Source organism: Cannabis sativa, chromosome 2 (assembly GCF_029168945.1).
Source record: "Cannabis sativa cultivar Pink pepper isolate KNU-18-1 chromosome 2, ASM2916894v1, whole genome shotgun sequence".
NCBI lineage: Eukaryota > Viridiplantae > Streptophyta > Magnoliopsida > Rosales > Cannabaceae > Cannabis > Cannabis sativa.
Genome location: NC_083602.1, coordinates 4,846,315 through 4,873,204, shown reverse-complemented (window position 1 = coordinate 4,873,204; position 26,890 = coordinate 4,846,315). Strand labels below are relative to the sequence as shown.

Genomic DNA, 26,890 nt, shown 5'->3' with positions numbered 1-26,890 from the left:
TAGTGTGAAAATGCATCCTGGTAGTTGCATTAACTCGCACCTATTGTTGATGAATCTGAAAGTCCAAAAGGCAAATCTACTAGGAATTGATTTATCAAAGGAACAATGGGTAAAACTCATACTTTATAGTCTTCCTCAGGAGTATAACAGTTTTGTTCTATATTATTTATTGAACAATCCTAACTCCTCCGACATGGACAAACTCGAGTCTGAGTTGAGGGCCCATGAGCGGGATCTGATTGCAATGAGACCTCCTAGCATTGCAAGCTTTAATCAGAGGAAGAAGATTAAGCATGAGGGCTCTAACAAAGCTGCTTCTTCAAGTACAATTATCAGACATCATGTTCTATGTGCGAAATGTAATGGAAAGGGACATAAAGAAGAACAATGTCCCAGGCTTCTAGACAATACAAACGAAGGTGATGCTTTTGTATTTGAATCATGTGTTTTAGAGAACGACAAATCCTCCTGGATTGTTGATTCTGGATCTACTAACCATGTATGTTCTTCATTGCAGCTGCTTGAAACTTGGGAGAATCTTCACCCAGATGAGTTAAAGCTTAAAGTTGGAAATGGCGAGTTGGTATCAGTTAAAGCAAGAGGAACAACCCGAATCAAGTTTAATTCTAAGAAGTTTTTACTTTTAGAGAATGTTTTATATATTCCTAATTTTAGTAGAAACTTGATTAGTGTTTCATGTTTACAGACACTTTTTATATATTGAATTTTTCGAGTTCAAATTGTTCAATTTCTCGTAATGGATTTCATATATGTGTTGCAAACATGGAACGAGGGCTTTATGTTTTAAGACCTGATACTCAAATCTCACTAAATACTGAACTTTTCAATGTAGCTAAACCTAGAAGCCTTAAGAGAAAAGAGATTGATAATGATGATCAAACTTATCTATGGCAATTACGTTTAGGTCATATAGGTTTTGATAGACTCAATAGGCTAACCAAAGACGGTCCATTGAAAAATGTCGTCTTAGGAGAACCGCCACTGCGAGTCTTGCCTAGAAGGAAAAATGACCAAACGTTCTTTCTCTGCAAAGGGAGAGCGTGCCAAAGAACCCCTAGGGTTAGTACATTCAGATGTTTGCGGACCGCTGAATGTAAAAGCCAGAGGAGATTATGAGTATTTCGTCACTTTCATTGACGATTTCTCCAGATATAGTTTTCTTTACCTAATGCAAAAGAAATCTGAAACGTTTGAAAAGTTTCAGGAATTTCATGCTTTGGCTCAAAACCAATTAGGTAAAACATTAAAGATCTTGCGAACTGATAGGGGTGGAGAATATATGGATATGCAGTTCAAAGATCATTTAATTGAACTTGGAATTGAATCCCAATATACTGCCCCAAGCACTCCACAGTAGAATAGAGTTGCAGAAAGAAGAAATCGCACTCTCTTAGAAATGGTTAGGTCTATGCTGAGTTATTCAACTCTGTCTACGTCCTTCTGGGGATATGCTATTCAAATGGCAAACGACATTTTAAATGTTGTTCCATCTAAAGCAGTCCTTAAGACACCCGTCGAACTATGGAATGGTCGCACACCTAGTTTGCGCCATTATAGGATTTGGGGGTGCCCTGCTCACGTCTTAAGAAAGAAAGAAGGCAAACTGGAATCGCGAACTGAGGTTTGCATGTTTGTCGGAAATTCTAAAGAGACTAGGGGTGGACTATTCTATAGTCACAAGGATAACAAAGTGTTTGTCTCTACAAATGCAACTTTCCTTGAAGATAACTATATGAAAGACAACAAACCGAAAAGTGAAATTGTATTAGAGGAAATGCTCATAGATACTGTTCCTTCAAATGTACCATCTTCTTCTACTCAAGAAGAGGAACATCCCACTCCCTCAGTTGTAGCAACTGAGAAAACTACTACTAAAGCTTCTGTTCAGAAGGTCACCGCTCCTCGTCGTAGTGGGAGGGTTTCTACATCTCGTTATGGCTTGGATGGTGAAATCAATATGGTCGTTGGTGACGGTATTGATGACGACCCATTGACCTATAAACAGGCAATGGCAAGTCCGCAACGGAAGCGATGGTCAGCCTGTATGGATTCAGAAATGGATTCCATGAAAAAGAACAAAGTCTGGGAATATGTAGAACCACCTGAAGATTTTCGTCCAATTGGATGTAAATGGGTCTACAAGAAGAAAAGAGGTGCTGGAGGCGAAGTCGAAACTTTCAAAGCTAGACTGGTTGCCAAGGGTTATACCCGAAGAGAAGGTGTGGACTATGAGGAAACTTTTAGTCCTGTTGCCATGCTCAAATCCATCCGAATTCTTCTCTCCATAGCTGCCGCTTTAGATTATGAAATTTGGCAAATGGATGTCAAGACAGCCTTTCTTAATGGGCTTCTTGAAGAAACCATCTATATGGAGCAACCAGAAGGTTATGTTCTTCCTGGGCAGGAGAATAAAGTTTGCAAATTAAATAGGTCCATATATGGGCTTAAGCAAGCTTCTCGCTCATGGAACAAAAGGTTTGATGAGATCATCAAGACCTACGGCTTTCATCAGAATGAAGATGAACCTTGTGTTTACCAACTCAAGGAAAACCAAGTGGTAGTATTCCTGGTCCTTTATGTTGATGACATTTTGATCATTGGAAACAATATCAAGAAAATGACTCACATCAAGGAATGGCTTGACACTCAATTCGACATGAAAGACTTGGGTGAGGCAGCCTATGTTCTTGGTATTCAGATTGTCAGAAACCGGAAGAACAGATCCCTTGCTCTCTCTCAAACAGCTTACATTGACAAAGTTCTAGAGAGATTTTCCATGACCAATACCAAAGGGGCAAACATGCCCTCTAGACATGGTATCCGTCTATCTAAGGAACAGTGTCCTACTGATCCTCAAGAGATAGAAGACATGGCAAAAATTCCTTATGCTTCTGCAGTTGGAAGTCTAATGTATGCTATGCTATGCACTAGACCTGACATCTGCTATGCAGTTAGAATCGTGAGCAGGTATCAGTCAAATCCAGGAAGGGTACATTGGAATGCTGTTAAGTATATTTTGAAATACTTAAAGAGTACAAGAGATTATGTATTAGTCTACAAGGGTGGTGCTTTAAATCCCTTAGGCTATACGTACTCGTATTTCCGGGGATGTCTTCAAGACGGAAATCTACATCCGGGATGGTGTTTACTCTTGGGGGTGGAGCTGGTTTGGAGAAGTGCTAAACAAGCTGCGATTTCGGATTCTACCATGGAGGCGGGAATACATAGCACTGCGAGTTTGAAGCAGCTAAAGAGGTTGTCTGGCTTAGGAAGTTCTTCACCAGTCTTGGTGTAGTTCCTGGAATGGAAAGGCCTCTAGTCCTGCTTTGTGATAACACTGGAGCTATAGCCAACAGTAAGGAACCTCGAAGCCACAAGAGAAGTAAGCATATAGAAAGAAAGTATCATATTATCAGAGAATATGTGGCAAGAGGGATGTCTTGGTGGAGAAAGTGGATACGCAGGATAACTTGGCAGATCCATTCACCAAAGTCTTGGCAGTAACTTCATTCGAAAAGCACCGTCAGAATTTAGGATTAAATGAAATGTACTGATTTGTTTTATATTAGTGCAAGTGGGAGTTTGTTGGGTTTTATGCCCTAAATAAAACTTTGTTTCAATGTAATCCAGATTATTCAATATCAATAAAGTAACAGAAGTAATTTTTCATTCACTTGTGTATGTTTTGGTTCACTTAATCAATTGCTTGTCTATTTGATTTATAAATTCATCCAAACCCCTTTCACATACTTGAACATGTTTATTGTGTTGTCAACACAGTGGAAAATAAACATGACTATGTGAATAAAGTATTCCTAGATTTATCGTAACACTGGGTTTCACTGATATGACAATCTACAACAGAGTTTACTTACATTTGGAGAAATGTTATGTTCTTTCCAGAACATAGGTTAAAGTAAAGCTCAGGTTGGATGCATGGAGTATGCATTGGAATGGACCGATATTGAACTTTGAATTAGATTTTGAAACTTACCGTAAACATCTATTCAATTCAATATCATAAGTTGATCCTAGATCACATGATCGAAATCCTGATATGGTTAGGCTTAATTTCAAGAGTATTATTCGTGTTCTTTGATTTGTTAGTTAAGCCTAATCTTTAGTCTGGGCAATACATACATTTTGGGAACACGGTAGTGCGATTGAGTGGGAGCGCTAACATAAATATGGAATTTATAGCTTCTATCTGGCGAATAGTAAGCAAATGGTGATTTCCTTCGAGCTTAACCAAACGAGATAAATGATTGAGTACTCATTTCACTTAGTTGAAATATCATTTATACAGGGTTAAGTGTTTTAAGGATAAAATACATTGTAGGGTGTTACGGTAATTTAAGTCCCTTTACAGTGTAAATCATCCATATAGAGGATCATTGATCACATTAGGATTATAACAATGGATAATTAATAATGTGTCTATATGGTGGAACATATAGAGCATTCTATATACTGAGAGTGCAATTCTGAGTTCTATGTGTGGATTCAACGAAGAATTAATAAGTCAGTGAATTTAAGTGGTAAATTCTAGATCTGCTTATTGGAAGCTCGGATATATAGACCCATGGTCCCTTCACTAGTTGAGATGATATTACTTGTAAGACTCATTTAATTGATTTTAATTAATCAATTAAAAATTCTCAAGATGGACTTGTCTATTTGAGAATTTATCACTTATTAAGGGCAAAATAGTAAATAGAGATTTTTGAAGGGCATATTTATTAATTAGGAAACTTTAATTAGTTTCATTATTAATAAAATAAATGATAATATATTATTTGATAATTAATTTTAATTATTAAATAATTAGATTTGTCATTAATGTGGTTGAACAATGGAATTGGCAGTTTTTCACAAAACAGGAAACTATCAGTGTAGGAAAAGGAAAGTTGGAAAAGTGGCAAGCCTTGTTTCCACAATGCCTAGGCTGGCCACTTAGCTTCCTTTTCTCTTTGATTTTTTCAATTCCAAATGTCAATCATAGCCCTTGGTGGTCTTCTATAAATAGAAGGCAAAGGCTTCAGAGTTGCACACAACTGTACAACCTTTTCACAGCATTATTCTGAAAGAATTTTCTCTCAGAAAATTCTCTCTGAGCCGCCACCCTCTCTCTCTCTCTTCCTTCACTGTTTCGAAATGTATAAGTGCTAGAGTGGTGCCCACACACATCAAGTAATACCTCAATCATAGTGAGGAAGGCTGTGTAGAATTCAGAAACAACAAAGAAAGACTATCGGGCTCAGATCTTGATTATACTCTGCTACAGAAAGGAATCAAGGGTTAGAGATCTGAGTGGGAGGAGACATATATTCCGCTGCAATCACTGTAAGATTTCTGATACTCTTATGTGTTTAATTTCATATCGTTTTAGAAGTTCATATTTAGGTTGTTAAATCAACATACTTGTGAGTAGATCTAAGTTCCTGGTAAAATAACTTCCAACAGCTTTGTACACTTCATGCTACTTAATAAATAGAAGTCCTAGTAGAACTATTGATCTTAAAACCCCTGAAGAAATATGGAGTGGTAAGCCTCCTTCTCTAATGCACTTAAGATCTTTTAGATGTGCTGCATACGCACACACAGTGGAGGACAAGATAGGAAAAAGTTCTATTAAATGTATTTTTCTTGGCTACCAAATTGGTGTCAAAGGTTATAGATTGTTATCAATTGAAACTAAAAAAATTTTGATTAGTAGAAATATTATTTTTAATGAGAATGATTTCCCTTTTGAAAGAAATGAGAAAGGTATTTTACCTAATGTTTCAGGTGACAGTTCTTAGTCCAAGGTGCAAATTGAGGTAGAGCCACTACAACATACAAGTACAGACCTGCAAGTTCAAGATGGCACTGATCAAGACATTGAGGAAGACAACTAATCTGAAGATCTTAATAACTACCTACTGGCCAGAGATAGAACAATGAGAGAAATAAAGCCCCCTACCAGATATGGCGAAGCAGATATTATTGCCTATGAACTTGCAGTAGCTAAAGAATCAAAGGAAAATGTGCCTAGAAATTACCAAGAAGCAATAAAAAACAAACAGTCCAAGAAATGGAATGCAACAATGAATGGAGAGATCACTTCTTTGAAGAAGAATAGAACCTGGATAGTTGTATTGAAACTAGATGGATGGAAACTAATAGGATGCAAATGGATTTTTAGAGTCAAAGATGTTCTAACTAAGGATGAAGGAAAGGTGTACAAGGCTTGGCTAGTTGCAAAAGGATTCACACAAGTTGAAGGGGTAGATTACCTAGAAATTTTCTCTCTAGTTGTTAAAATAAAGACAATAAGAATGATGATTGCTATTGCTGTTCAACTTGACTGGGACATACAACAAATGGATGTAAAAACAACATTTTTGATTGGAAAACTTGAAGAAACTATATACATGGAGTAACATGAAGGATTCAAGGTGGGATCCAAAGAAGGGGAGCTGGTTTGTCTACTGAAGATGTCACTATATGGTCTGAAGCAATCTCCAAGGCAATGGTACAAGAAGATTGATTCAGTGGTCACAAAATTTGGTTACATCAGATTCAAGTTTGACACATGCTTGTATTTCACAAATCTGAATTCACAAGCTGCAACCTTCCTACTGATCTATGTTGATGACTTGCTTATTATGAGAAAGGATCAAAACCAAATAAGCAAACTGAAGTATGTCCTTAACAGTGAGTTTGAGATGAAAAATATGGGAGTTGCTAGAAAAATCCTAGGCATTGAAATCAAGAGAGACAAGAAAGAAAAGAAGCTGCTGTTGACACAACAATCATACATTGAAAAGGTCAATAAAAGGTTCAATATGGAGGATGGAAAAGAAACTCAAGCTCCTTTAGCTAGCCATTTTGTATTCACAACAGAGCAATCCCCAAAAGATGAAAAATTCAAGAAAAAGATGGAAGAAATTCCTTATGCCAAAGCCATTAGGAGTGTCATGTAAGCAATGATAAGCACAAGGCCTGACATTGCATATGCTGTCAACACTTTGAGCAGGTTTATGTCCAATCCTAGTGAAGAATATTAGACTGGTTTGAAATGGCTTTTAAGGTATCTAAAGACAACCTCAAACTATGGTTTGACATTTGAGAAGACTGGCAACACATTAAAGTTAGAAGGCTTTGTTGATGCTAATTATGCATCCAACAAGGACACCAAAAAATCAATCACTAGCTATTGTTTCCAGTTAACTTCATGCTGCATAAACTGGAAATCACAACTGCAACATGTAGTTGCTTTGTCCACTACAGAAGCTGAGTTCATGGCAATCACAGAGGCATTCAAGGAAGCAACATGGATCAAGGGCATTCTGCAAGAAATCAGCATGTTGAAAGGAAAAGTCTCAGTGTTTTTAGACAGTCAATCTGCAATTCACTTGAGCAAGCTGAGTTCATGGCAATCACAGAGGCATTCAAGGAAGCAACATGGATCAAGGGCATTCTGCAAGAAATCAGCATGTTGAAAGGAAAAGTCTCAGTGTTTTTAGACAGTCAATCTGCAATTCACTTGAGCAAGAACCTTATTTACCATGGGAGATCCAAACACATTGACATTAGAATGTTTTGGATCAGGGACAAGATAGAATCTGGAGAGATTGAATTGGAGAAAGTTCCCTCAGATGAGAACCCTGCTGATGCAGGAACTAAGGTGCTGCCAGTGAGCAAGTTTAAGTATTTCATGGACTTGCTCAAACTTGGACCTGTGTAGTTTTCAGGTTCACTCCCCGAAGCATTTTGTTTCACTAGATTTCTATGAATTAAGGTGGAGATTGTGGTTGTAATTCATAGAAAACTAGTCTTGGTTTTAAACTTTCCATTTTTGGAAGTTAGTTAAGAAAGTTAGTTAAAGTAGTTATGTTAGTTGGCTTTGTCCAAGTGGTTAGTGGCTCAGTTTTGTGAGCTAATTTCTAACCTATTTAAACGCCTATTGCTATGTAATTTGTAAGTAAGAGTGAGTGAAAAAATCAGAGAAGAGCCAAAGTTGGAGACTCTTGGAGGTGAAGAACCATGGCATTCATGGTGTTCTAAACTGCTCGATCATGAAGGTTTGAGAGGCTATATCTCTCTATGTGTAGTTCTGCTTGATGAACTCATTATTAGTGTTTGTAAACTACATTGCATAGTGGAGAAACTCCTTGGGGGAGAGCTAGAATAGAACTCACATTGAGATCCGAACCAAGATAATTTTTTTGTCTCACTCTTATTTTTCCTATGTTTTTCTGCATTGTTTTTTTTTTTTTCTGTCAAATTCTTGTTCATTTCTTTACTAGTTTATTATCTGGTGTGTATGCATTGCATCGTGTATGCTTGTGAATTGAGTTTGTGCTGTAGGGATTTACAACACTTATCATCATCAAGGATTGAACCATCTTCTTTTTCTGTTATGGATATTGTATTCCTGGCCTTTCTTGCATTCAATAGATTATGAAAAAATCTTGAATTGTCATCACCATCCTTTACCCATTTGCATTTCGCTTTTAGCCACACATTTCTTTCTTCTTCCAACACGAAATTCTGTCATTCTCATAAATTGCTAATTCATACATATTATTATTTTTTAAGAAAATGATTATTTAATTATATCTTAAGTTTAGTTAATCCATTTTATTATGTATGTATAATGATTAGTTATGTATGCTCATAGTATGAAAAGTTCATCTTATATGTATGAACACACCTGCCCAAGGAAAAACATCACCAATGTTAAGATTTTGAGTATTTTTTTTTTTTTTTTTGAAAAGGTGTTAAAAAATGTTTAAGAATATAATTCAAATAGAAACAAAACTTTGTATTAATTTTACTAAAATACAGTACAAAATAATAGGTTCATGTTTGCACAGCTCCATTCGAATACAAACAGCATAAAGTCTATTAATAAAACAAAATATAATTAAAATAGACAAATAAACAAACATTATATACACTGAAACCTCACATGAAACTATTCATGTCTCTAACTAAATCTAAAAAAGAAACTCCTCTAAACATTTAACATTATATGTTACAACCTAAATTTATTGTTTCACAAAGAAAATCTTATGTTTCATCTTTTTCTTTGAAGAGAGCATAACTTTTCTGTGCCTCTCAAGCCAAACAGTCCAAAATATTGTCAATATTGTTGTTTTATGCACAATTGTTGCCCAAAATGGTAACAAGTCAAAGTGTGAGACTCACTTCATAATTATAATCCGCTCACTAACACATGACTGATATTTGGTATTTTTCAAACAAAATTACTGAACCATACTTGGAATGTAGAAAATCTATCAGAGAATTTACCCGGTAAGTAATGTGACTGATTGTGCATTGGGGCCCTCCAAAGCTGCAAGATCTAAAGCCAACAAAACTCGTATCAGGGTCGCCTGTACAAAATGGGCGACTGATTGTGTACAACTATAAATGCAGCTAGGCTTCGGCTATGAATATTTGTATGAATGCAGCTATGGATAGATACAAACCTTCTGAATATTTGGTAACTCAGGAGTCATACTCATCGGATAAGTTGTCTTCACTATCTTGCTCGAGTATTTGATATTCTTCATCGCTTATATCTCTGTCTTGTACTTTATCTTCTCCTCCTTCATTGGATGGAAAACTACCAAACAACTCCTGTAAATGGGTTCTCGAGATGCTTTCCGTGTTTAGATCTAAATCTAACTCAAGTATAGGAAACTTCAAAACATTTTCTCATTAGTAGGATTAGTGCTATTAGAGTTTCTTCGTACAATAAGATAAAATTAGGAAGTTAATCACCAGCAAACCGATCCCAATTTTTCAGAAAACAATTCACCTTTTTACTAAAGTAAGATAATGGTAAAAGGATACATGATTGAGATTGCAAAGAAATTTCATCGTCGGCCTACAATGAAGATAATATAATATATCAACAAAAGCAGTAATTTACTATTTGTTACATGCACCGAAAGACAATTTATGAGGACACCAAAACATCTGTTTCAACATAATATAAAAAACTCATGAATTTAAATACCTCCTCAAGCTGAATTTCCTCATCCTCATCCTCATCATCATCATCTTCGACCTCGATCTCAACCTCTACGTTATTGGATTCCTCAACATCTTCACCATGCATAACATCTACATCATTGTTCTCTGAAAATATCTCAAAATTTAACATTTGATAGGCAAATAATGTGATTTTTGCATGACAACAGAAATAGTTTCGTTCCTTAGATAATAAGAACACTGTATAATGCCAATTTGAAGAGTCAATTCTGGTCTATAGTGAAAAAATAGCTATCATGGTAATTATAAATCATTATTATAACAGAAATTGCAACCTATTTTAGGAAAAAAGATATCATAACAGGAATTGCAGGTATTTCCAACCTGCATCTACTTGATGGTGCTCTTCTTCATGAAGCATTACATTGTCTTTATTGCGTCTCCTTTTTGACTTTTCAAAGCTTTCGGTAGCAGCTTTAAGTAAACGATCAACACCAACACCAAAACCAGATTTGGGATATATAGGTAGGAACCTTACTGTAATACGATGTCTCAAGCTGTCAAGAACCGCTTGTGAAAACCATCCACTTGCATACTGCAATTACATAGAACAAGATAATAAAGCACGATAGAAAAAATGTAACTTGAACTCTCAGACTATTTATAATAGCTTATCCCAACCCTCTTAGAGAGATAATAATTCCTAGAAAAGAAGAAAAAGATCTAGCAATAAATAGGTTCTATTGCAACTCAAGAGAGAAGTTCTAGTAAGCTGCTTCAAATGACAGCGTTCAACTCTTGCTTGGTATACATATTTACATACGAAAGCTTAGTTCTTTATGAAAACCCTCAAAACCAGGATATAAATGAAGAAACATTTTAAAAGTTGGGTGGAAATCCATGCAAATTACATACTACATAGAACCTATATGATAGTCTACTTGAATTTTTCAATATAGGTCTTATAAGTTAAGTCAAGTAGACTAAGAATTAAGCTTTTATTTTCATTTATAAACTAGTTATATAATTTGCTATATTTCTTTTAAGTTTAAATAACCAAGCCAATTTCTTGTCAAATAAGTAAGGGTAAAAAGGAATGAGAAACTAACTGTGCAAGTAGTCTGACTTGGAGGCTTCCTAATCTCTTGTTGAATGTAGTCATCTTCAAGTTCGAATAGTTGCAATGACGTCTGGCACTTGAATGGAAAAGCTCGAAATGCACATATATCCTCCCATCTTTGCTTTGCCCTGTTTAAGGAAAAATGCACATATATTATAAACACATGGGTATGTCTGTAACCTTCTTAAGTGTTGCATGTGTACATTTCGAAACTTACTGGTTGGCAGTGTTAGCATCACAATAACTTCGAATAGATGGATGTACTCGAAAATCAACTCTTTGATATCTGTTAAAGAAAAATAGTAGGAACTATCATTTCTATCGTAAATAATAAACAATTGATAAGGCTCATAAGAAAAAATCATTCCATCAAACTATAGCACATGAAAAGATTAGAAGTGCAACTTTCAATCCAAGATTGTATCTCTCCCTTCTACAAAGTTTGATGAAATATTTGGGTGAAAATCTTACATGCGAGATTCAGGATCTTTACGAGGATCATATCCCCTTCTGATCCAGAACCTTAGAAATGGTCCACTTGAAAAGTAGTATGCAACTCTAGAAAGAAGCCTGCAAAAACCATATTAGGATAAGCCCATGGCAGCAACTAGAACTCATTTTTTTTACTAATTCTCTTGCTGAACAGAATAATCTTTCAAAACCAAAAAATACAGTAAGAATCATATGTTTTACATCAGTTATAAAGGTTTCAGGCTTTCAGCAGAATGCTATACCTTCTAAGCATACTATGCACAAAATTAAATCCCTTATCAAGTAACCGTTCATTTAGTGCACGCTTTATCCATATGGGTCGCTCATCAAACAAATTAGAAACAGCCATCTGTGACTCCCACGGAGTTGAGTCCTGAGGAATGTAGTCCTCCCAATTTATTCTCTTCGGTATCTGTAGGAATGCTTAAGTATAACAGAAAGAATGCAGATTTTGGTTCATATTCTGCCTTTCACAGAAAGTAAATCTATATCACAGATTTTAGTCTTAAATAAGGATATCTCGATAAAACACACGACAAATTTGCACAAGGAATGCAGAATATTTTGGAGAAAGACTTGTCGGGTCAAGAGATATTCATGTTGTATCCAATGATTTTAATAAGTGCTTCATAATTGAATAATGATTTAATTGGGCCATATATGCAAGACGTAGAAAAATGGCAATAATTGTATAAACAAAGAAAAAAGAAAAATATCCCAAATATATCTAGACCGTGGGAAGAATGTAAACTGAATAATTAGGATATCATTGATGTTGAAATCAATTCCAAGGACAGGCTCCATGTCTACCTGCCAGACAAAATAAAGAATGTATCAATTTTACTGTTTTACCAAATTCAATCTTGATGATGCAAATATGGTTTACTAAATCAATTTCAAATATTCAGGGGTACGGATATTCTCAAGACCACTACTCAATCAAAACAGAATGATGATTCAATAAAATGAAAACAAAGATTAACAAAATCATAATGTGCAATATATATTAACAATTTAACAAGGAAAGTTCAGTGAGTGAGCTTATTATTTATCATTAATGAGTCAATGTGCATCAAGTAATTTGGTTGCCAATAGACATTACATCACATTCAGGCTGAGCAACTTCCTCTTGATTCTTTTTTGGACTCAATACTACTGATGGTTTCAACCTGATAAATCATAATGTTCCGAAAAAAGTTACACTGTTAGAAGAAATACATTATGAAATAAAATAACAGTTCTAAAGTTACACTCTACTATGCATCTCTCCACAGACATTATATCAAACATTTCAAATACGAAGCAACTTCGACCAAAAAACATTAACAGAAAAAAAAAATAGATTAAACAATTAAATCGCATCCTTGATTTTGGATGATTTAGTTTAATGAAATTTAATCATTATTCAAAAAAAATAAAATTAAACAATTAAATCGCATTGGCTATCTCTAGATAATCAACCACGGCCTGGACAATGTAAATTTAAACCAAAATATAGGATCTTGCTCCAATATCCGTTTAAAAATAATTGAATTTCTAACTGTTTCTTCTTAACAAACTTCACTAGACTCAAATAACATCACACAAGTCTTGCTTAGTCTTACTTCCCCATTTTGAAAAATATGAAAATTATTTTCAGCTTGAAAAAGCTTTGTCAGGGAGTTTCACATCTTTTCTTGCATCAATTCACTAAAATGATTATCTTTCAAGAAAATACAAGATAAATGAGATTAACGAAGAAATTCATTCTAATCAAGAGAATACTAGAAAATCTTACACTAAATTCTCAGGAATATCTTTTAGTGCAAAGAGTGGAGGCACTATTGTCATCACATCCTCCTCATCAACACCGAGAAGGTCACCCTTTTCTGAAAAACAATAAATATAATTTAGAATTGTTTTCCAAGCATTGAATTTGAAGAAGAGAAACACAAAGACTTCACCAGTAGCCCCTGCTTCTATCCATTTTCTCTTCTTCGTTCGAGCCACATCTGCATGTACGGCAACCACATGCTGGTAATCCGCCATTCCTTCATAAACATATACCCGGAAAAGAAAAGAAACCAAAATCAGCTCAAAAATTGTAGAATAATATATGTTTTCCCGAATGATAAAACAAAAACACTTAGCAGATATTATTGAAATTAACTTGAGTCTCACCATCAAAGTGATAAGCCTCAGGAACACGAGCAACAATATCAGCAGAAATGTTTTCAGTTTCAGGTGCTTGAACTTGAGCTTCTTCATTGGAAGCAGCTGATCTAATTTTAGATTCACCTGTTTGTGTTTTATTATCCAGAATATTCCCACCCTGCAACCCTACATTATCAGAAACTACACTAGTTTGTCCATTGGTGGACTTGCTTTTAGATATTCTGAGCAACAGATTGTTACAAGGACGAAAGTCCCCAAATGCAGGATGCGAATATGGGTCCTCAGGCCGAAAATGGAGTTCCAACCTATTTGAGTGAAGATTCCTAACCTGTTAATAGTCTCAAGTTAGGAGAAAAATCCAAATAGATAAAAACTTAGTCCAAAAATGCTTTTATTAGTCTTAGGATATGTTTCCCAAGCCAAACAAATCTTGGCAAGTCAGGAAAATAATAAGGAAGAAAGAATATCTGATTTTAAAATATAATTGAAATCAAATTTCTCAAAAATAGAAGATAAGACAACTACCCTATTTTCACTAGATACAGAGGAAATCACATAGAACAAAAGCTTTTTCTTTATAGTTCATTTCATTGGAAAAAAAAACAGTAAACATGCTTAATTTCTTACAATGATTTACTGAACAGTGAAAAACTAAACAGAATCACATCAGTACTAAAAAATGAGTTTAATAATAATAATACCGTCTGAATTTCTTGAACACCCCCAAGGGTTTGAATTGCACGAGACATGGAGGAAGGATATCCAGGATAATGGACTGCAAACACTTGAGCATTTGGTAGAGACCCAGACACTGTGCCATCTTTGATGATTCCCATTATGGCACACACAAACACTCCCTAAGTTATCTGGTTCAACAAACTCATTTAAATAACACTTGTGATCAAAGCATATACATTGACATAAATTAAAGCAAATTTGTACATTCAAATTACACACTATGATGAATCATAGTCTGTAACTAATCTTAACTATGAATATTTAATTGTATAGTTGCAATAGTAATAATCATTTTGTATTTAAAGAACTACCCCATCTCAATTGAAAAAATTAAATATCATTTTAATAAGAAATCAAATCCCGCTTCCATATTGTTTGTTATTTTATTTCATCAATGATAGTGCATAATTTTCTTTCTTTTTCTTGGTTGGAATATTGTTGTGTCTATCATTACTCAAATTAAATTGTGTTAAGAGGCAAATGAATTATAAATGCGTACCCTGTTATAGGTTTTGGCCTCAAAACCAGTCTTGTTCCACCTATTTTCTCAGAGGAAATTACTCGAACAGATGGTGTGCAACTGTTCATGCATATAATCAGTCAACCAAATCAGCATATACGAACAAAAACACAATAATAAGAAAAGACAAACAATCCCAAGGCTCGCTTCACTACTTCACTTACCTAACTACGCCATTTTTGAGTGTAAATTTGAACTGTAACTAACAAACTGGAAGTAAAGTCTTGAAGTTTAGAAACAATAGAAACCCATTATTAAACTGGGTGTTCAGGGTACGGTTGGTGCGAATTAGGCATATACGATTTTTGTAATCAAACCAGATCTTACAAAATCTTAAAATTGCAAAACTACACTGCAAAAATAATTTAAACACTCTATAATACAATCATTATCAAATATTATAATAAAAATTTAAAAATCAATTTAACAATAAAAAAAAACAATCTTATTAAATTTTAATATCATATAATGTATTACATATATTTAAAAATCATATTATAAAAATTAGTAATTTTGTAATATAAAGTACGATGCAGTTTGAACCATAATTATTAAATTCAAAACTGCAGATTGTACTGCATCGCGCAGTTAGAAAAAAATGCAAACCGCAACATAAAAAATTTCAAACTGTATTTTTCATACAGTGTGGTGCGGTACGGACAATATGTGTAGTGGAGCGTGGGTGGTTTGATGAATACCCCTAATTAAACTTATAGATTTCTATACAGAATAGGATAATTACATAAGGTACAAATTTTTGTTAAAAAGTTTATTGTTACGTTTAAATTTTTTTTTTACATTTTTACGATTTTTCATAGAAACAACACGAAAAACAACAAGAAAATTACATAAAAATAACATAAAAATAAAATCAAAACAACAACAAAAGAATAACATACAAATAATAAAAAACCAACAACAAATTTACATGAGTATAACATAAAAAGACCGTATTTTCTGTAAATAAAATTAAAAAAATCTTAAAAATATTCAAAATTCCGTAAAACCGTATTTTTATAATTTTTTTTTATTGTTTTTGTATATTTGTGAAATAATGCCAATAAAAAAAGTTGGAAAATTATAATATTTAGGCCCAAGCCCAAAATAGCCCCATCATTCCGGGCCCATTAGTCCTACCCTAACTCTCTTCTCCTTTCATTCACTTGCTTTCGTCTGAAGCTCTCCTCTGTTCTCTAAAGCACCATAACTACTTACCACGCCGGCTCTGTTATCCACCAGGTTTTTTTTCTTACAAAGATATATATATATATATGTATACGCAAATATTGAATGTATATATGGTTATAAACATGTATAGATTACCCATAGTATACAATAGAGGATTCACTTATTCTTTTTAGTTCATTCACTTCCTTCACTCTATTAAATTGTATTTTGTGTGTTTTATTCTAATCACAGCTTTCTTTTTTGGTCATAGTCGACTGAGCTTTTTTCACAATCACAGGTACATATTTCATCTTCTCTCTGTTTCTACTTTGGTATTATTTATTTATTTATTATACTTATTATGTTCTGTGGCATTTGATAAATCGTTTTCCTGCTTTGGTACATTTTTGTCTTCATTTCAATTATGCAATTATGCTTTCTTTTCCATGTTGGGATTTTTTTTTTTTTTCAAATTGCAATGTATCTGTAACTGTAAACTGGGTTGAGCTTTAGCATTTTATGATATGAACATTTGAGAAGATAACAGTGTAGTATATGCTTTGTTGTGTACTCTGTGATATGGTATATTATATTAGTTTTTGGTTTGTTGTTTTGCTATGAATTTTAGTATTTTATAATGCTGTTATTCAGGGAATATATGCTTATGTTTGAATATGCTATATGCTAGTTTATTTCTTGAATTTTTGTACTGGATAACTTTTGTTTTAGATTTGCATCAATGGAAGCTATAGAGTTATTGTGGAGACTTGCATTTTTTTCTTGAACTTATTTTCTTTTGTGGTAGAATTGGAATATTACAGTGTTTCTAAAAAATAATTATATTTTCAAGTCAGTATTTTTTTTTTCTTTTTTTACAGCACTGGAAACCCTTATTTTAATTGTAAAACAACACTTCTCTCAGGTTCGACCTACCCGGCATCAAGAGGATTTTTCCAAGTCAAAGGAATTTCTGTTCGTTTTTGTTCCTCTGATTTTATTATTCCTGTAAAGATGGTTGATTTCCTTTTCGACGATTTTTTTTCGGTTGAGGGAATAAACCCAAATGGTGAAAAGTTTGATAAAGGTGTGTCATTGTTGTTTCGATACTTGTCATTTGTATGTAGTTTCCTTGCTCATTTTAAGTTTTCTCAGTTGGGTATTTAAGCACAAGACTTCTTATAAATGATTAGGCCTTTGGAAAAAATCTATCTTGCTGTGATTGTAGACACTAGAAATTTGTCCAAAATTTGCTATCATTTTTCTTGTTTGTTCGTCTTTTCTGATTTTTGAGCTTTTTAACATGTATGTATCTTTTGGTTGAAGTTTGATATTCAATCCTTTTTTTTTCTCTCTTATTTGTTTTAGTTACTAGAATCGTTGCACAAAGTGAGAAGCATGGCATGTTGTTGCACCTTGATGTAAATACAGAGATATATCCTATGCAAAAAGGAGATAGGTTCTTGATGGTTCTGTCTCCCACCCTTAATTGGAATGGAGCACCTGTTAGTAGCTTGGAGAATCAGGTACTGTTGAATTTCCATCTGTGTAAGACATTGATGAACTAATAAGTCTAGATTCAAATTGCTGATGTTGCTTGTCTATTTATTCTTGCACATTTGAAGTCATCTGTTGGTGTGGGCTCTGAAATTTTGTGGACTTGCTTGCTGCCGTTCCATATATATAGCTGTTGTGTATTTTTCGTATACATATGCGCCTTCTTTCTCATGATAAAGTTACTTACTATGAGAATGAGATTGAGATTATAGTAATAATTTATCCTAATGTTAAGGTGATGTACCTAACTGCTTAGCTCCTTTCTAATTGGTTTCAATACTCTTTATCTTGATAAGTATGTAGCATTGGGTAACTATCATTCTGCTAGTTAATTTTAGCTTCTTGGGTACAAGTGATACATAATATCAGGTGATGAGAATGCGGTGCTCGCTTTGGTTTCGGTAAATTTTTATATTTTAGTGGGAACAGCAGTCCACAGAGCAGGATTGAGGAAATAGAGTAGGGAAGGAACAGAAGCAAGGAAATTATAGATAGATAAAGGGGAATAACCTGTAAAAACAAAGTAATCCCACCCACTAGTATAAGAATTTAAGAATCTGTTCTCATATTAAAGGAGTGGTATTTGTTGGAATAGCCTGAGTAGGCAAGGTAGGAGCTTAGACTCTTATAATGATCCGAGTCAGCCGTTTTTCGCTGTGTAAAGTCCTTTCTATTGACCACTCATATGAAAATCACTTTTTAATTTTCTTTTGTTCTGTTAATGCTCTTTGGAAAAATTGAAACTCTTCTCCTCCAAGCACCAAAGATACTTAACATGTTCCCTGCTTCCTTTCCAGACTGAGCGGAAATCTCTCGCTGACAAATTTGAATACATTATGCATGGATTGCTCTATAAACTGGCAGAAGAAGGCTCAGGTTCAGAGTTAAAAGTGTAAGTAATGCAATTAATAATTGAACATACAAGATTTTGGTACACACATGAAGATTGTATTATCTCATACAATCATAGGAATTGCATCATTTCTTAAGGATTTGTTGAATTTGTTTCAGGGGGATATATGTTTCTTATGGTGGGCTTCAGATGGTGCTGAAAGGGGATCCTGCCTGTTGTACTAAGTTTAGGCATGATCAGAATTTATTTTTGCTTATTAGAAAGGTTCCAAATGATCTTGTTGCTAAGTAAGAGTTGATGATGATAGAAACAAGTTCTCTAATCATATTATGTAATGTACATCTACACAGAATTCCTAAAGTTTCAAGGGGAATTATATTTTAACATCCCAAAATGTTAGAAAGGCACCCTATTTGTTATTGGGTTATTGGGCAAAAGTTTATATTCTTTCTCTTCTTTAACATAATAACCTTCTATTTTTTTCTCTCTTTTGGGCAAAACTTGTTTCATTAGCAAATTCCAAGTCTGTCTATATTGACTATTATGTGCCAATATGAATCAAGTCACGAATTTTAACTTTCAAATTTTTTTTTTTGACATTTTTGTATATTAATGAAGTAAGGTGATTTTACAATAGATTCCCTTAAAAAGGATGTATTGATGCACTCTCTACTTGTTTCGATATCTAGAAAAAAAATTTAGTCTATTTTTTTTTCACTCATATACGTTATAACTATTTAGAATATATGATAGGAATTTTCCTATCAAGATTAATCAATTGCAGAAAATAGAGAAAGAATAATAGTTTTTGGACAAAAATGGCGGAATGCCTTTTATTAATATCCAGGATTTCGAGAGCCTGATTCTCTTCCAAAAATTACAAACTAAAATCAAATTCTTCACACCTTTTCTCTCACTATTCCTTTCTATATATAATACTCTTATGGCATTACAATTACCCTTAGATTTTTTTTATTTATCCTAAGGTCTAATAATATCTTATAAAATTTTGAGAAATTCGGAATAATTTATAATAGAATATAATGTTTAAACAATTTATTTTATATGCGTATAAAATAAAAAACGTAATTTTTGGTGTATTAAATTTTTCCGAATTTCTTAAAATTTTACAAAATGTCTTAAATAAGTATAATTTACATGATACATGAGAAAAAATTTGATTAAAAAATTATTTCGGTGTATTTATTTTAAGAGGGTGCAATCTCAAGCTAATGTTTATGTAAAAATATTAATTTTTTTTAGTAATAATAAGTAGAAAAGAGAGGAGAGAATCAAAAGCTAATAAGCTATTGGCGTTGTTGTGAGCTTCGAAACTTGTAATGGCTGTGTCTCTGAGTCTGTATCAAACTACATATCTTCCTCGATTGCTTCCTCGCCATCAAAATCAGAAGACACCCATTTCGAGATTTCTTCAATTCCGATGCTCCATCGACCCTATTAAGAAGACGACAACCACCCTTAGAACTTGCAAGAATTGCAAAACCCAGTTCGACATTTCACTCAATCACCTTCGAGCCTGTCGTTTCCATACTTCTCATTTTGGTGGTATTTCTTCTTCACTCTTATCTATCTTCTATCTCTTCAAATTAATTGGATAGAAAATGCATTGTTCTGCTTCTGATTTTATGTTTTTTTGAGTCCTTATTCTGATTGGGATTGGAGGGTCTGCCTTAGTTAATCAATGGGTTGGGTTCTTGCACCCTTTCTGAATTTCCAAGTATTCTGAATTGATCATCATCTGGGTAATAACTATAAATTTCATGCTAAGTAGATTCTTGTATTAATGCCTTTCTGTCAAATTGTTAAAGTTGAGATTTTTCCTTTTTGTTCATATTTTGACTTCACCAAAAGCAAAGATATTTAAGTATTTCTCACATTTTGTTATAGAAGATGTTTTTGAGCATGAACATTGTTAAAATTGAGAAAAGAAACAAGCTTGTATTAATGTGAGAAAAGAATACAAAGGAAAGGAGTTTAGAATTGATCTCAGAACAACCACATCAACCAAAAACATAGATGAAATAACATTTTAGTACAAAGCTACCCCATTTTTAATACAGAGAACTTCCCCATTCTTTACCTCTAGAAAAGATAGTCCCTTAAAATCTTAAGACTTTATAAACCCAGCTTTCAACCCAAAATTTAATCTTTTCCCTTCTAGCTTTTCTGTTGATTCTTCTGTGTCTTCAAATATTCTGCTATTCCTTTGAAGCCATACAGCCCAAAAGATAGCAAAAATGGCTGCTATCTGCAACTTTGATATCCGCCTGTCTACCTTAAATTTACACTAACAGCTGAGTGCAGGATCGAAATTTCACTCTTTTGAGCAGTTTGGGCCTCAGCTTCTGAACTACATTGCACTCCAAAAGTAAATGAGTGATAGTCTCCCCATTCGACCTACAGCAAACACGCAACCCTGGGGACAACGATTGGTGCGGCGGCCTATGTTGTATGTTCTCACGAACGTTCTTCCCCTCCTAGGCCAATAGCCAACCTAACACTTCCACTCTAGATGGAATACTTGTTAGATTAGATTGTCTTTTGTTTACTCTTTGGATGGTTTATTTTTATAGCCTCTTTTCATCATTTCTATCTGATTTCTTTTTCTTTTTTTTTTGAAAGACTTAAGTTGTTACTTTGGAAGGCATTTAATTAGAAGGTTTAAACATATATTCCCAGTTATTTAGCTTATTATTGTTTCTGGGTTAGTATTTTAAGTTAAGAAAATCAATGCAGGGATGAACAAAGCTCAGATAGTTAGAAAAGTAAAGTATGACTAAGCCACCTAACCTCTCACTGTTTTAACTAGCGAGTAGCGACTAGTGAAAACAACTGCTCTGATTTTCTCCAACTCTGCATTGTGTGCCATTTTATTACAAGTTGCTGTGTGTTCAGTTCAGACTCTCACTTGCATAATTTCTGTTTTGATGGCCCTATGCTATGCTATGGTATGCCACAGGAGAAACGAAGAGGAAGTTCGAGAGCGTGTATTCTGGGGGCACAATGGATACTCCCGACTCAGGCCAGGTTTTCCAATATTGGCATTGTTGTGGATCTGAAGATCCCTCAAGCCCTGGATGCACAGCTGCTCCCCATGCCTCCTACGACGACTGATGCACTATAAACAATCTTACACACCGAATTCACTTCCTCCCTTCCCTTAAGGGAACTAATGATATTTTGTTCATTATGTGACTTTGTATATTGAACAAACAGTTTCCTATTCAATCTTTAAACTATGACCAATATGAGATTGATGCTGTAATTTGAAAACATGTTGCAGAATCTTTACTAGTATCCTGACTTGTTACTCTAAAATCTCCTTTGCTCCTCTATTTGTATGCAATATAATAAAGAAGTTTTGTAAAGGAGTCTCATTTTGGCCTCACTACTTTATCTCTATTGTTTTTTGTTTTTTCTACAACTGTTTCTAGGGAGTTGACTTTCAAGTTCTATCATGTTTATGATGATCATTGATTTTGTATATCAAAGAATGATTTATTGTTTCTTGTTTAATAATATTTTGGTGATCATTGATTCTTGTCTAGAGACTTGTAAGAGAAAATGTTAATTTTTTTGGTAGAAATAAGAACAAAGAACAGCAAAGTTAATAACAAAAGCATCCTAACTTGATTCTTTTGTTTGGTTTTGCATGTAAATGGTGTATTGATAAAAATATTCATAGTTTAAATTGATAGTAAAAGAGAGCATAAAGCCAAGTAGAAGTCATTTTGAATTTATTTTATCATAACCATAATTATAATGAGGATTCATATAAGGTACATGAGTAGTAATCATTTCTCAAAACAATGATTACAATTTAAAGGGAAATAGAAATATTTTGCCTTTTCTTTTGCCACTACATTGTTTCTTAACAAAATACTTAAATGCATACCAAAGTAACAGTTATGTACAAATAAAACAGCAGAAATTTAAACACTTTACTACAAAAAACTTCCTTAATCTCTGCTCAGATCAACGAAAGATAATCCTTTGCAACACAGAACTTCTCCCACAAAACCTCTGCTGCAACTTCTTTATCCTAAAAAACTCTGCTATCTAACCAAACTGCGCAAAACCACAAGCTAATCTTATTTTTTCATGACCCTATTTCTTTCGATATCTGATAAAACAATCTCTTGACAGCGAACGATTCCAGCAGCCCCGCCAGAGCACAACCATTTCTCACTGCCCTTGTTCATGTTCCATCTCACTCTATGCATGGCAACAGCTTTCGAAGGCATAACCTCAAATTTACTAACTTTCTCGATCTCTTTTTTCTGTGAGCTTCTTGCTTCATCATCTATAGACATCACCGCCAGCTTCTCTTCTGCGTGTTTTGTAGGTTTCTTCCTCTTGAGCAAAGCTGATGTTTCTTCCTCATGATCGGATTCGACTCTCAAATCATTGCCTAAACAAAGAGCTGAAGTTTGGTTTTCCATCTTGTCATCATCTTCTTGCTTTGCTTGATTCGCCCTTGTTAAGACATCTCGCAATGCGAGTGGATTATCCCCGCTGAGTGACTTCTTCAAAAGTACATGGACAGGATTATCAGGTACCACAGTGTTGATTGTAACAATAGATTCAACTTCAGTCAGTGAACCACACAGGAAATGTGGAGCACGGTTACGAGAATGATCTCTGTCTACCGCTTTTGTTGTAAGCTGAAAACAAATAACATTTCCATCTGCACTGCAATATGCAACAATACTTGTTTCTCTTGAAACGTGAACGCTCCAAATAGCGAAGGATAAACAAAAATAAGCGTGCAACCCTTGCTGTTTCGTACCAGTAAATGGTTTCCCGGTGGCAGGTACATCATAAGAAGCTTTTGTTAAGCTGAGTGTTCTCATTGTTCCATCATCAGAGGATAAAATAATACATCTTGGATCAGCAAGCCAATCCGCACTATATATATTCTTTGGCGCTGGATGAATTTCCCACAGAGGACGGAATGGATCCCGAATGTCCCAGAATTTTAAGCCTCCATGTCCCGCAGTTAATATAACATTTGAACCCTCTGAATCAGTCTCCACTGGAGCCCAGCCAACTGATCTAATAGGAGCTGTATCTGCACTGAAGCAAAGCAAAGGCCTAGTTTCTTTGGAGGAAACATTCTCTGAGAATTTCCATATAGCAACCGTCCCATCGTGGCAACCAACAAGTAAGTATTCATGAGGAGGTGAAGTTGACCATTCCACTGTAAGAGGAATGCTTTGTATGCCACCAGATTTCAAAATCGAGCCCTTGAATACGGGTTTCAATTTTACAAAACGAGGATCACTGCCTTCCCTGTGCAAAGAAGTATAGAGCATTTTAATAGTATTAGGGTGAGGAACCTCCCACACTTCTAAAGATCCATTTCCTAATAAGACAGCAAGAAAGCCCATTCGATACTTGCAAGAGGGATCATTTGCGTTAGAAGGCCGCCATTTCAAATCCCATACAACCCTTCCATTGTGAGCTAGGCAGAACACAACTCTAGGCAGAGCAACATCGTTTGGAATAGAACTACTAGTCGGGCTAGTTTCAAATTTACCATCATTTGAGGCATTACTGCCTCTATGATCCTCTCCAGATTTCCCTTGTATTTGCTGAACAATGTTTTCTAATGGAGAAACTTCTTGAGTATAGCTAGGAACACCTTCACTGGCAAGCAAGTTCGAAGGATTCTCTAAACTTTCGGTGCAGATGGGTTCATTTGAGGCATTACTTCCTCGATGATCCTCTCCAGAATTCCCTTGTATTTGTTTACCGATGTTTTCTAATGGAGAAACTTCTTGAGTATAGCTAGGAACACCTTCAATGGCGAACAAGTTGGAAGAATTCTCTGAAACTTGGGTGCAGAAAGGTTCAATATATAGGTCTTTGCCATCCATCCCAGCAGTTGTATGTTCTATTAGTGGGGTCTTCCTAGGTCTTCCTCTAGGCCTCTTTATTACATTTGGTTCTGTGTTGGTGACGGCACTTTTCTTACGCCCTCGTTTTGGCTTTTCCATAGGAGGAATCTCTGCCTCTTTCTCACAAATATTTAAAAGAGACCATATTTGAACGAGTCCTTTTCCAGAAAGTGGGGCACCTATCTTTTGATAAGAAGATCCAGGAGGATGAGCAGCAATAGCAATGAACTCACATTTAAAACTAGATTCAGGATTCTCATGGACTCTTGGACACCAATCCAAACCCCAAACAGACCCTCCAACATATAATATAAAGTCTTTAGGCTCCCTAGAACTAACATTCCCAGGTAGCCTCTCTTGAGGAACTGTTGCTGATGAAAATTGTGGCAAGTTGATTCTACTAGCAACACCTTCAGCTTCACATGCGAAATTTACATCTCTTGGTTCATAATTAAATACCCTCCTCCATTCTTTTAAGAAAGTGATTGAGGACGATAAAGTTTCGTACTCATCGAGTCCACTACTTTCCTTCACTACCTCTCCACAAAGCTCAGATATTTTATCCATGGCGTTTAAATGATTCTCTACTGAGTAATCAAACTTTGAAATTCTAATCTTAGGGCTACAGCCATTGAAATCTTCTTCCATGATAGCCGCCTCTGCCTCTACCTATACCTTCCTCTTTAATGTTGTTATTTCCTTTCTCACACTTTCGACAGACTGAACAGAAATTGGAAGCTCAAGATAGCTTCTTCTTCCTCCATAACTTCTATGAGAAATAGGGTGAAGGATATTACCACAGAAGCCTATGTCTTTTCTCTTCAGCTCCAACCAAAATATGAAATTGTACGTTTCACTGTATTGTATGTAACATAAAGAAGAGAATTTGATCAACATGTGGTCATTAGTGACACATCCCATATCACTAATTTAACAGCAATATAATACATTGTCCTTCAAACAGTTACTCATTAAACAAAACAAAAATCATTGTTAAAGTTCAGAATATTTAAGGTTCAAAATCCATAAAATTTCATAGTTAATCTTCTGAATAGTAGACATTATTAATCTTCTGCATTGAATCATACACACAAAGCAGATTCCATCAGATCATTATCTCGTTGTTTAAGCAGATTACCACAAGTTCCTTCATCAAAAATTATATTCAGTAATCAAATAAATCTCATTTCACAAATCATTATTGAAGCCCACTTACCAAAATTTTCATACAAATGCTTAATTGTGTAAAGAAAATAAAAAACATGGGCATGCATTAATCGCTTGCAAAAAACTATGAGATTCAGAGATTAAAACTAATCATTACTCCAAGTGTTCCACAAAGCCATACTGAAGATGTTTGCCCTACTTTTGATCAAAAATACTCAAAAGGAAACCACAAAAAACCACAACGAATTTCATCAAACAGGTGGTGTGCAAAAGAGTTATTAAAGTGATGTTGCATTACATATAATCATTAATTCCAAATAGGCATTTAATCAAACAATTGGTGACTCTTAATGGGTCCATGGATAGAAAGACAGAGTAGCTCTACAACAGATTAAATAGAAGAGAAGAGAAGAGCTGGGTGAGGCACTGACCTCCTACTGGGTGTGCCGCTTTGCTGATAGTGAGAATGAAAGATGGGTATGTTGGATTGGTTGAGGACGAGGAGAGGAGAGTGAGACTCTGAGAATAAGCTTGCTTCTGCAGTTTCAATGGAGTTTCTGTCGTCAATAGGGATTTTCCAGTTTTTTTTTTTTTTTTGAAAAAAATAAATAAATAATAAAAAAAATTATTATTATTATTTTTTGCTGAATTTTTTTTATTGTTTTCAAAAAGTAAAAACTTAAAATTTTAAAAGAGTAATTTGTGGCATAAATACTTAAGTTTAACTCTCGTAAATAAATACTAAAGTTTAATTTTTAGTGGTAATGATACTTAAGTTATAATTTTAGAACTTTTGTAGGTACGTAACTGCTAAGTGTCAAGTAAATTGCTACGTGACAATTACTGATTGGTCAAAGTTATTAATTTTTTTTTTAAAAAAATAATTTAAATATACCAATAAGAAAATAACACGTAGATAATGATTTAATATTTAACAGTCAGGTATCTACAGAGTTTCAAAAATATAACTTAGGTATTATTACCGAAAATTAAACTTATGTATTTATACCGCAAATTACTTATTTTAAAAAAAAGTATTTGCCATTTTGAATCTCTTGTTGCTTAAGTGGTTGTTTTACTTCATGGTCTTCGGCTTTGTTTTTAAATGGGTTACTGTCATATGTGAAAATATTCTCGAATTGTCTTCGTCTTGTGTAAAGTGTGAGTGGTAAAAAAATAAGTTTTTTCTGAATTTG

The 26,890-nt window shown here is 34.4% G+C and overlaps 4 protein-coding genes across 8 annotated transcripts; 2 read left to right on the top strand and 2 right to left on the bottom strand.

Moving 5' to 3' along the window:
- Positions 1 to 8,809: 8,809 nt before the first annotated feature.
- Positions 8,810 to 15,356, bottom strand: LOC115721131 (uncharacterized). Of its 3 annotated transcripts, none has more exons than XM_030650382.2 (17): positions 15,197 to 15,356; positions 15,012 to 15,092; positions 14,476 to 14,640; positions 13,781 to 14,102; positions 13,564 to 13,650; positions 13,398 to 13,488; positions 12,723 to 12,789; positions 12,388 to 12,430; positions 11,863 to 12,034; positions 11,600 to 11,698; positions 11,346 to 11,414; positions 11,118 to 11,256; positions 10,393 to 10,603; positions 10,034 to 10,155; positions 9,868 to 9,901; positions 9,501 to 9,695; positions 8,810 to 9,404 (listed from the first exon to the last, which is right to left on the bottom strand). In XM_030650382.2, the coding sequence occupies exons 3-16, from the start codon at positions 14,608 to 14,610 to the stop codon at positions 9,520 to 9,522; spliced, it is 1,767 nt and encodes a 588-aa protein (XP_030506242.2). In that variant the 5' UTR covers positions 14,611 to 14,640; positions 15,012 to 15,092; positions 15,197 to 15,356; the 3' UTR covers positions 8,810 to 9,404; positions 9,501 to 9,519. The 3 variants fall into 3 exon arrangements, with proteins under 3 accessions (XP_030506242.2, XP_030506241.2, XP_060965935.1); XM_030650381.2 differs by having other exon boundaries at positions 8,810 to 9,373; XM_061109952.1 differs by having other exon boundaries at positions 8,810 to 9,373; positions 9,501 to 9,689.
- Positions 15,357 to 16,144: 788 nt separating this feature from the next.
- On the top strand, positions 16,145 to 19,043 carry LOC115718513 (DNA-directed RNA polymerases II and V subunit 8A). Of its 3 annotated transcripts, none has more exons than XM_030647314.2 (6): positions 16,145 to 16,271; positions 16,471 to 16,497; positions 17,122 to 17,283; positions 17,565 to 17,722; positions 18,551 to 18,645; positions 18,765 to 19,043. In XM_030647314.2, the coding sequence occupies exons 3-6, from the start codon at positions 17,211 to 17,213 to the stop codon at positions 18,895 to 18,897; spliced, it is 459 nt and encodes a 152-aa protein (XP_030503174.2). In that variant the 5' UTR covers positions 16,145 to 16,271; positions 16,471 to 16,497; positions 17,122 to 17,210; the 3' UTR covers positions 18,898 to 19,043. The 3 variants fall into 3 exon arrangements, with proteins under 3 accessions (XP_030503174.2, XP_030503173.2, XP_060965936.1); XM_030647313.2 differs by having other exon boundaries at positions 16,156 to 16,271; positions 16,452 to 16,497; XM_061109953.1 differs by lacking the exon at positions 16,471 to 16,497 and having other exon boundaries at positions 16,204 to 16,271.
- Positions 19,044 to 19,851: 808 nt separating this feature from the next.
- LOC115718568 (uncharacterized) lies at positions 19,852 to 22,015 on the top strand. The gene is made up of 2 exons (XM_030647369.2): positions 19,852 to 20,172; positions 21,587 to 22,015. The coding sequence occupies exons 1-2, from the start codon at positions 19,947 to 19,949 to the stop codon at positions 21,739 to 21,741; spliced, it is 381 nt and encodes a 126-aa protein (XP_030503229.1). The 5' UTR covers positions 19,852 to 19,946; the 3' UTR covers positions 21,742 to 22,015.
- Positions 22,016 to 22,353: 338 nt separating this feature from the next.
- LOC115720814 (uncharacterized) lies at positions 22,354 to 26,290 on the bottom strand. The gene is made up of 2 exons (XM_030649992.2): positions 26,126 to 26,290; positions 22,354 to 25,383 (listed from the first exon to the last, which is right to left on the bottom strand). The coding sequence occupies exon 2, from the start codon at positions 25,173 to 25,175 to the stop codon at positions 22,719 to 22,721; it is 2,457 nt and encodes an 818-aa protein (XP_030505852.2). The 5' UTR covers positions 25,176 to 25,383; positions 26,126 to 26,290; the 3' UTR covers positions 22,354 to 22,718.
- Positions 26,291 to 26,890: the final 600 nt, after the last annotated feature.